The sequence below is a fragment of the Clupea harengus genome, chromosome 7, assembly GCF_900700415.2.
Source record: "Clupea harengus chromosome 7, Ch_v2.0.2, whole genome shotgun sequence".
Classification (NCBI taxonomy): domain Eukaryota; kingdom Metazoa; phylum Chordata; class Actinopteri; order Clupeiformes; family Clupeidae; genus Clupea; species Clupea harengus.
In genome coordinates this window covers 8,963,993-8,974,707 of record NC_045158.1, presented here as the reverse complement: position 1 = coordinate 8,974,707, position 10,715 = coordinate 8,963,993, and the positions used below count along the sequence as shown (strand labels likewise).

The 10,715-nt window shown below is 40.5% G+C and overlaps 1 protein-coding gene across 1 annotated transcript; it reads left to right on the top strand.

Moving 5' to 3' along the window:
- The first annotated feature begins 332 nt into the window (after window positions 1-332).
- On the top strand, window positions 333-10,370 carry tbx1 (T-box transcription factor 1). The gene is made up of 7 exons (XM_031570406.2): window positions 333-3,339; window positions 5,939-6,040; window positions 6,201-6,372; window positions 6,926-7,081; window positions 8,253-8,320; window positions 8,566-8,666; window positions 8,998-10,370. Exons 1-7 carry the CDS (start codon window positions 2,942-2,944, stop codon window positions 9,372-9,374), a joined length of 1,374 nt encoding a protein of 457 aa, XP_031426266.1. The 5' UTR covers window positions 333-2,941; the 3' UTR covers window positions 9,375-10,370.
- The last annotated feature ends 345 nt before the right edge of the window (window positions 10,371-10,715 follow it).

The window sequence follows — 10,715 nt, the reverse complement described above, 5'->3', positions numbered from 1 at the left end:
AGCCCCACACAAATATCTGTTGTTGCAATTCATCAATAATGACCCTTGATGAGAAGATAGGAATAATAGGCTACTTGTGAGGGTGAGATCTGTCCAAGTTAGGACTCATCTTACCCACACACAGCTTTCTATTCATTCTACTACATTAGGCGTTAGACATGAGTTTTGGGTGCAGACTTACATATCAGCATTCATCAAATTATCACATTTAATTGAGATGGTTGATATCAAAACTCAATCAAACGACGTGATAGGGTAATGGTAGGTAATACCAGTTCTGTCACTTACTTTAAAACTACTGGCATGAATTAGAAGATCAAATACCTTTCCTTTGTTTACAAAGTGTATGCATAATGGTCCCAAAACAACACAGCATCTTAGTTATCGTGCATTAAAAGAAGCAGAGAGTATTTTCCCCCATATTTGAGACGCATGGCATATTTGATGACACCATATGGTTTAGTGGCATGTTGAAACCACTTACATGTTTAGTTCTTCAGATGCATTTTAGCTCTTTAGTTCTTAGATGTTTAGATCTTCAGAATTAGCCATGTGAGACGGCATAATTTCGTCCACATTTAGTTCTTTAATTTACATACAAACTCGATGCTTTTTTTTTTAGGATATATTCACTCTTCCTCCTCAGATAGAAAATTTGCCTAGAGCAGTTGGCAGGTGAACATGCAGTGATTTTAAAACGTGATCTCAAAGATATGTGTTCAGTTAGTAAGCTGAACGAGCAGGAGTATCTTATGCTTGTCTATGCCCTCCTTGCACAACCAAACAGCACAACATATAATTTACTGTAAAATACAGGACTGTAAAGCCGGACATCCGCAGTGACGCTCGTGTTTTTTTTCTTCCTTGAATTTGAATTTGGTACAGTGATTGACAAGGTCCTATTCAAATAAAACATCCCTTGGAAAGCTTGAACACTTTTTTCGAGCTCTGCATGGGAGGCGTGGAGCTCTCACTTTTGACATTCTCCCCGCAGTAGCTGTTCCTCAAGGCAGACTAGCGAGCTCTAATGACATCACCCAGCCACTGAATGGGGGAAGTTTGCGTTTAAAGACAGAAAACGCTTTCTGTGAGTGAGCTATGTTTTAATACACGAAGACGTGTTCGGACGCATCGATTTAATTGGAGCATAAAAGCAACTCTAAACCAGACAATGTCTTGCTAAATTCCGTGGGAATAGTTTGTTTTCAAAACATCTGAGTTCACCACATCGCCAAAAAGGTCCCACTCGGCAACGTCAGTTTAGGTTGAAGTGCACAACTCCTGAGAACCGTATTCCTGATGTCTGTCTGAAGGCTTGTTTTCTGTGACTGAGCGGGAAGGGGAGCAAGGCGAGACGGCATTTTCTGGACTTGATTTCTCGCCTATGGACGACAGCAGTCCCCTTTCTCCAAAGGCAAATGCTTTCAGTATTGCCTCTCTGATTTCAGCTACAGAGCAAGCAGGAAACGGCACTTTTGACAAACCTAGCACTGGCCTGGACAAGCACGACCAAGAAACCTGCCACAGATCCTTTAAAATGCATTACAGTACTGTCACAAGGGAGATGGAAGGTATGGACACACTCTTGTCAATGATTTAGCAGAACATAACAGCCATGTGTACGCATCATAATCCTGGAAACAACCGTTCTGAGCGTTTAAAACGTTACGTATCAAGTCGTAAGTAACTAATAAGATCAAGCATATACATTAAAGACATGGAACTACTCACACTGCGTACAGTAAAAGGGGCGGTATTCGTATTTTAATAAATTGCTGCGTAATGTACATAATAATACATATGTATTGACTAGAAACTAACTTTCGACAGGTTATTTGTTAAATATGGGCACAGTAGAAAGTCTATGGATTTCAGAGAATAAATCCTAAAGCTTGCGTAGACTACAAAGCAGAAAAACGTTGAAAATCGTAAGAAGGCTGTAAATCGATCTTCAAAATCCTCCACGAGATATCCAAATAGGCGAACCCTGACTGCACCGATCTTCGTGAGAGTAGTATGGACGAGAGCATGTGGGATACCAGTCTGTATTAGACAGATGGAAAAAATGTCGATAACATGGAAGTAAGCTACTCAACATTGTCTAGCCTGTGAGTCGTTTCTCCCTGTAACAACAGCAGAAAACGCAAACGTATTCTTGGATCACAACAGTTGAGAGCGCAAAAACATGTGTTTGTTAGTTCATGCAGAGTAGGTGTTTGTTTACCGTGCTAAAAGTTTACACTCCGTTGTGCCACCCATTCTATTGTTAGAGGGCGATGTGGGCGATACCCTTATCCAAAAGTAAATGGGTGCCGGAAAGCCCATTAAAAGGGGCGCACTTCTCTGTCAATCAGTCTCGTCCCAAGGCGAGGAAAGGCACATTACCTGCAGTTCCTTATCTAAATAGAAATAAGAACCGGTTTTATCGTGAAGGGGAGGCCCTATGACAGAGATAAGAAGAACGTCTGGATTGCAGCTTAGCACAGAGCAGTAGTAGTACAGAGCGGAGGCCGCTTGGAATACATCTCAACGCAATCTCTCGAAAACAACAGACTCTATAGTCAGATATTCGAGTCTTTATTTTGTGATTTAAAGTCGAAAGCGCGTACGAGACGTCATTTAAAACGCTAAAAGGAGGATAACAGTAACGATTCACTTTCGACATTTTTCATTTTGGGGCAGTTTGGTCAAGTATTCTTGCGCAGGAACCACGATAACATATGCCCAGAGAGAAGATTTGATATAGTAGCACTATCACACTGGATGAACTGAATGGACTAAAGAGAAAGACTTTTGATGCCTCGTACGGAAAGCGTTTCAAAGAACCCTTTCACTTTGAGAGGACTCTATGAAACTTTATTTTTATCTTGATAACGTGTCAACTGTTTAGTGTTGTTTTGCATACAAGACTCAAGTGCACATTGTAAATCCAGTTTTTGGAATGATTTCAGCAATATCCAGTCCGTGGCTGACGCAGCTGTCCCATTTTTGCGATGTTGCAGCCTTCACGACCAGCAGCCTGAACAGTCTCAATACACCAGGGAGCTATCATCTCTCGCCTTCCCCTGGGGACCCGTACAGTCAGCATGACACCCACTTTGAGCCTTGCCCGGCGGCCCAACATAGCTACAACTACACGGGGTCGAACCCGACCCAGGCCCAACAGGGCGACACTGGGACCTCGAACTGTTCCTCGTCGTCTTCTAACTCACCGCCGAACAAGTCGTTGGTGAAAAAGAATCCTAAAGTGGCCAACATTAACGTTCAGCTGGAGATGAAAGCTCTTTGGGATGAATTCAACCAGCTTGGGACTGAGATGATTGTAACCAAGGCTGGCAGGTAAGAGCTTTTACAGCATTTAGATTTTATTGTATGTATGTTACAAGAAAACGGACCACGTTGCAGACACGAGTGCTTACAAGAGTATTAAGCTCAGAGAATGAATGTCTGCACCCAACTGCGAGACTGTAGCCTACACATAAAAGGATGTAAAAACAGTTTAGTGATAATTCATCTTCCTATTGTTCTGTATTCCACTAGTTTCTGTCGATTTTATACACGGTTAGCCTCAATCAGTCCACACTAAAATATTCGTTGTTGGCCGTTAAATAGGCTGTTCTCAGAGATGTATGGAAGGCAACACTTGTGGAATTCAGAATACTAATCAAAACCAATACATAAGGGTAAGTCTTATCAACGGGACGGATGAGTAGGAACTAAGCCTAAGTAGCCTAAATGATTGTTATTGCGAAGATGCCAGGACAACAACAACAACAAAAAAAAGTATGCTCTAGCTGCAGTATGTAGGTAGATGGGTGTATTTTGGAGGGTCAATATATAAATTCGCCAAACGTGAATGTGTGTCAGTCCGTATCAACAACTATTTAAACAACATGCTTTAGTATCGCTCCATCTAAACTCAGTTCTGCAGTATATTCAAATTGTGCAGCAATATTTATTTCAGAATGCATTGAACAGGGCATTGACCCAAGCAGTGGCTGTTCTTAAAACAATGATTAATTATTTCAATATTTAATGACTAGCCTACTTGATCTTATGCATTACGTGCCTACAAAGCCTACAATGTATACAATACAATAATAGTCACAATATACCTCAATAACTCATAATGTAGGCAGTCCCGATTTTTTTACAGTGCGTTTAGCTCAAAATTGTGGGGAACTAACAGTTACTTAAAATAGTAGCTACATTAGTTTGTTTTGCACGGGATGACTTGTAATTCCTGTCTTTGATCCATTTATATGGATTGCACACTGTATGTGTCATTACGCGTCAGATTTTCCAATCTAACATTTTTATTGTCTTTCTGAAGGCACACGTTTGAATGATATATATTTTTGCAAGAGCCTTTTCTCATACGTTTAATAACAGGTTTTCTTAATTCCTCGAACTGCGGCCTTAGTGCCCGCCGTAGGATAGCAACACAGTGCGTCCCTCTTATTCTCAATGGGTCCTCCAAATGAAAAATATTCTAGTTGTGGAATCTTGATATAGTCACGTCGAACTGTATGATTTAAAAACATAATAAATATCTGCATTTGGAGGATCACAGCTTTTCAAAATGCCTGTCTCCGTTGTAGCCTGCACTCGTGCAGTCACCACTCCTGCTGGTTTGATAATGATAAGCAAACTTTTTTCATCATATAATATTTTCATCAGGCATGGTGCATTAGTAACCTAAAAGTTCTAAATAATGATTTGGTGTTTACAGAAGTTGATGCTCCAGGCTTTACTCTTTTATTTATAAATAGCCTGATTATGTTGAGCACCCTATACACTGAAAGTTTGAGTGCATGCTACTGGGAGGCCTGCAACTTTCCAGTATACCTCTTGAATTTGGATTACATTTATCTGGCAAAATGTTAGCAAACCCTTCGTAAGCATGCTATGAATTATGTGTAATTCATCTATAATTTTATTCGATAATGTTTTTTTTTTGTCGGAGGCTATATGTAGTCACTTCGACTACATAAGCCTGTCCACACTCGTCATTACAATCCCCAAACTGTAAACTTGAATGAAGAGTTATTTTACCGAGATCCACTTTTGAGGGCGAAACAGAGTTTCTTATACATTATTTCTGGGAACGGATTGTAAAAATATACCAGCATTCCTTCTTAGAATTGATCAAAATATTCCCAGAGTAACTGTTTTGACCAAACTTCGTGTATGAACTGCCAGATAAAAGCTACACTGAGGCATTCAGAACATTTTTTTGCGTGTTCCTTTCCATGGAGAGCCCGGTGGAGATCATTTGACACATGGAAGAGGCTCGCCATACATGGTGTAGGGAAAGCACTTTAGACGCTACTTCAGCCTCACCTAGCCACAGCTCCTGAAGAGACACTGACGTTAATTGAGCGGCAGTCTTAGTATCACTTTCACTAGTCGAACGTGTTGAACCGTTTCTCTCTGCTAACAGTAATACATTACGCAGACGTCTGAAGCGGCTTAAATTAAGGGCAAAGACACCATATTATTGAGATGCTTCACAGGCTACGTGTGTATTTGTGCGCGCGCGTGCCTATCTGTTCACATGCGCGGCAATGTGTCCAGAGGGTAAACAACAGAAAATGATGCAGATGTATAAAAGTGCGACAATAACAGTCAAAATACACAAATACATCATCGGCCAACATACGAGCCTAAAGTAAAACAATATGAACATTTAGCACCTGATGCACTGACTGGTTCTACGGACACCAAGACTAGGCCTGTACTCAGGCCTACTCTAGGCTATATGCCATCAGATTGTGTGGATTTGTGGCCACAGTGATGATTTTAGGGTGGACACACACCATTTTTCAAGAATCCTGCCGACTTAGTGTAACTCTATTGTAGGCATATGTCCTGAATATGGTGGGTTTTTTCTTTGAAAAAGTTGAACCATTTCAAACGAATCCCTTCTATTCCACAGGCGAATGTTTCCAACTTTCCAAGTCAAAATATTCGGAATGGACCCCATGGCTGACTACATGCTTTTAATGGATTTTCTGCCGGTCGACGATAAAAGATACAGGTACATTGTGGAAGAACGGTGTCCAATACATACAATACTGGACAACAGGCCATTCATGGACTTTATTAACACTTAAATCGAATCAAAACTTTGAATGCTTATGTTTTAAGCTGTGACGGCACATAACATGTTTCTCTTTCGTCTCTTTTTTTGTCCAAAGATATGCTTTCCACAGCTCATCATGGCTGGTCGCTGGTAAAGCTGACCCCGCAACACCTGGCAGAGTTCATTACCATCCCGATTCCCCTGCAAAGGGTGCACAGTGGATGAAACAAATAGTCTCCTTCGATAAATTAAAGCTTACCAACAATTTACTGGATGACAATGGCCATGTAAGTATAATTGCGGAATTAGGCTTGATCCGTTACAGAATTGACTAGGCAACTTTATAACGACGCACGACAAAAACTGCATCTTCAATGCTTCCTGATAAAGGCGCATGTTTAAAGTTAAAGGCTCATGTTCAAAGTTGAAGGCGCAAGTCAAAAACAACGACAACATTTCGTATTTTTGTGGAACATATACAATATGAAACATAAAAAATATCAACCATTACAATACAACAAATAGTTGCTATTTTTAGAACAGTTGAACTGAATTGCATAGCTTTTACATCATGAATTGTCTTAATATTAAAAGCTGTTATGAATGCATAATCATTTTTATCTTTTATAGCATAGCCCAACGAATAAAGATTTCAGTTATGCTCTTAATATGAACGCCTGTCTGGCGAAAGGCAGGGAGAATAATGTGATCTTGAAGTCAATGTCAATATGCCTCACAAGTCTAACGTACAAAAGACAAGCAGGCCTCCCGCTGCTATATTATGCATGCTCTTATTATGGAGCTTTATTATAAACTGTTTCTTCTTTTTCATTTTGGCAGATTATTCTAAACTCCATGCACAGATACCAGCCTCGATTCCACGTAGTTTATGTCGATCCTCGAAAAGACAGTGAGAAGTATGCTGAAGAGAATTATAAGACCTTTGTTTTTGAGGAGACACGATTCACCGCCGTTACAGCATACCAAAACCACAGGGTAAGTCACGATTACATTTTTACAGTATACGTCTGGACAACTCGGTTATTAGATATAAAAGACAACAGGGGTTAATGTATCTGCCTTTAATGAACGCCTTTTCCCTACTGTTGGGGTACGTGTTTATTTTGTTGTCTAGATAGCTGTTACTTTGCTTGCATTATTGGTGTGGGATACTGGAGTTTAATAATAGAGTCTTTGGAATGTACGAGGAATGAAAAAAACATGTTAATAGTTGGCGAGGGACAGACTTTGGTGAGCAGCCCTATTTGCTCTGGAGCAAATTTCCGTCAAAAAGAGATGAACGCTTCCAGCCAAATACTTTGTTCTCAAACAAATCTGTATAAGACGAGGGTGCTCTGTCAATTGGTATTATCAATGTTATAACTAATTGCATGAATCAAATGACATTAAAAAAAATCGGTTGAAAGAAGCAAATTCCCAAAAACAGTTTTGGACTAGTGTGCGTGATATTGACGAAATTGGGGTTTCATTTAAATATGTGTCATGTCAGTGATGCCTCGGCACAGCTGTCTTCCCCCCCCCCCTTCCCAGTCTTTTCCTGCTCTGTCTTCTATCAGTTTGACCTCACGGTCTCAGTTCCTCGTCGAGGGGTTTTGCATTTGTTTTCCCAATCACTCCGCTGAATGACCACCATAAAGTATCATAATTTAATTCGGGGATGTTCTGCACATTGAATTGAAACGGACAGCTGTTTTTTTAAGACCACTTTCATGACTAGTCGAAGTTTGATGAACTGAATTAAGTCTTGTAGACGTAATCTTTCATATGACCATAGCCTTAGTAGGATCCAGTGTAAAACCTCAATCTGTGTCTGCCTGGGGCAACAGAGATAGAAAAACAGAAACATTGCGGGAAATGTACTTGAGATTGCCAGGGTTCAATCTCATGTTGGATTGTTATTCAAATATGTGTTCCCTTTGCAAAAGGAAGGCAAAACTTTTTAAATGATATAGTATTTATTTGGAGAACCGATGTCACGTGACATAATTTAGTCGGAGTAATGGATTGCTCGAGCTGGTTTCGGAGTTGGTCGTGGTTTTAAGTTTGTAGGAATGATTGCTATTTTATTCTTTAGCTGACGTTATGTGATGGTTGCATTAGACTGGAGAACATAATTATGAATTAACTTTATTTTGTATTGTTTCAGATTACTCAGCTAAAAATAGCCAGCAATCCTTTTGCAAAGGGTTTCAGAGACTGTGATCCAGAGGACTGGTGAGTGCATACTCTGAAATGATTATATTATTACAATTGTAACTTGATTGTTTATTATTATTACTATCATTGTTGTTTTGTTGCAATTTGTGAAATAATACATTTATTATAAACATATTTAAAAACACTAAACTAATGTTATTAAGAATAGGTAGGCCTGCTGTAACTGTTGTAGGAATGGAAAGACTATTAATCTGACTGATGACAGGATAAAAATGCATCACAATATGCTCTGTTTGGTTTAGGCCCAGAAACCACAGGCCTGGTTCTCTGCCAATCATGAGTGCCTTTGCCAGGACAAGAAATCCAATGTCGTCTCCTCCACAGCAAAATGGCACAGAAAAAGGTCTTTACAAAAAACTAAATTGTTACCTATTGTATTTTCCTTTGGGTGAAAGCAATAATTGTAAATGAATTAGCCATGATTTAGCCAAATTAATAAATGCAAAAGTTTTTTTAAAATGTGGACATTAGGGGATTTGCACTTTTCCCCACACTAATACTTCTTAACAGTGTGACTCTCAACACATGTCTTTACTTGTGCTGCCTGGGCATTGGTATCATAATAACACATGACCAGTTATCAATGATGAAATATTGTACTTAACATGATCTACCAATTAGCTGTGTGACTAAACCATTTTCTCTCTAAATATGTCCTCCTTTCTGGCCAGAAGACAGCAGACGGGAGTATGACCGCGACCCCACCGGCACTCCCATCCACGGCGACCCAGCACACCAGCTGATGTCACGCGTCCTGAGCCCTGCTTTGCCGGTGCCCGGCGGGCTCCATGCCGTGTCCCTCACATCCGGGCCCCGCAGCCCGCCCCATGAACTACGCATCGAGGGCCACCAGCCCCCCGACACCCTGCACCACCACCCCTACAAATACCCCACCACTTATGAACACTACCTGGGGGCCAAGGCCAGGCCCTCACCCTATCCCATACCCGGCATTCGCGGCCATGGCTACCACCACCACATGAACCCCACAGCCGCCAACATGTACTCAGCCACCAACGCCCCGTCCAACTACGATTACGGGCCCCGATAATGGCTCGCCCATCCAGTGGCTGTGCACCAACCACACACTACACGCTATGGAAACTCGAGCTGTGGCTATCCAACGTGCTCGCTGGGAAAAAAAAGTACAATTAAAGAGCCTCACAGCGCATGTTGCTGTGAGACTGAAGTGGCGCGTTGTTCCCCAATCTCCCCACTCCTTCTGCGCAGGATACTTCAGATGGAGCAGACCCTGCCGTATTTATTTAAAAGGGGAACCGTCTCCTTGTAGGTGGTGAGAGCTGGTTCCTCGGACACATGTGAGGGCTGTGTATGGTCCTGCGGGGTTTGAGCTGCGACAGCTCCAAGCTGGGGCGGACAGGCTCTGCTGTTGGTGACGGCTCAGGATAAGCCCCTCTACACACGCAGGATGCATTATCACAGACTGGAATTTAATTTTTTGTGTTGAATGCACTTTTGTATTTTTTTTGTTTTTGTTTTTTGTTGTTGGGTGTTTCATTTTTTTTTGCTTTCAAAAAGCCATAAATTATATACTCTTGAGTCCATCAAGCTTCTAGATAAAGGACATATTGCATGTTGCGCTCATCTGAAGGTGTTGAATTACCCTAAAATGATTTTGTTTGAAAAGGAATATTTTTGTGAAATGCTAGAACACCCTCAGCAGTCCCAAGAAGCTTGTACCATGGCACTGACTTACAGCAATTCTAAATGAATAGGCAGAGTGACCTTGCTGTACCTGTAAAATAAACATTAAATTCTTTACAGTAAACATCATTTTCCATCAGCTCTTTTCTGTCAGCAGTCATTTTCTTCTTGAAAAGGAAGAAATGGCGTCACCTGGCATGGCTTAAACTACAGCAAGCCAGTTTCAAACTGAGAATGCAGCCTTCCAATGCAAATAATTGAAAATAACTGTGCGTCTACACACTAATTAGAGAACAAGGTGAGATATAATATCATTTACCCCATTTTCATCAGTATAATTAAATATTCATGCCACTTTAGTCATATGCTCCTAAACACTAATCTGTTTTGCAGGGGTAAACATCAAGTCATGTGTAGGTGTGTGTGTGTGTGTGTATCAGTTCACAAACAAATAAATAACTAAAAAGTTGACTTTTAAAAATTATAATGCTTTAGTACAGAATCAAAATGTTGAAAGAGGCACATATATACATGGTAGCTTTTGACAATGTAGGCCTAGGTAGATATTTTACCCCTTAATTAAGGCCAACTAGTAAAGCTTTAGTTATGTTATCATTATGACATTATGATTTCGTTAGTTTTATTTTTTATTTTTCATTTCGTTTTTCAAGTCTGAAACATGGATTGACTGACGCTTATCTGTAGACTACTTGAAGTTATGGGCTGC

What these genes read in the sequence shown, in the direction of transcription:
- tbx1 (XM_031570406.2), top strand. Translation starts at nt 2,942, where the DNA reads ATGATTTCAGCAATATCCAGTCCGTGGCTGACGCAGCTGTCCCATTTT. An exon ending in CAGCATACCAAAACCACAGG is followed by an intron (nt 7,082 to 8,252) that starts GTAAGTCACGAT and finishes GTATTGTTTCAG; the next exon opens with ATTACTCAGCTAAAAATAGC. An exon ending in GCAAAATGGCACAGAAAAAG is followed by an intron (nt 8,667 to 8,997) that starts GTCTTTACAAAA and finishes TCTGGCCAGAAG; the next exon opens with ACAGCAGACGGGAGTATGAC.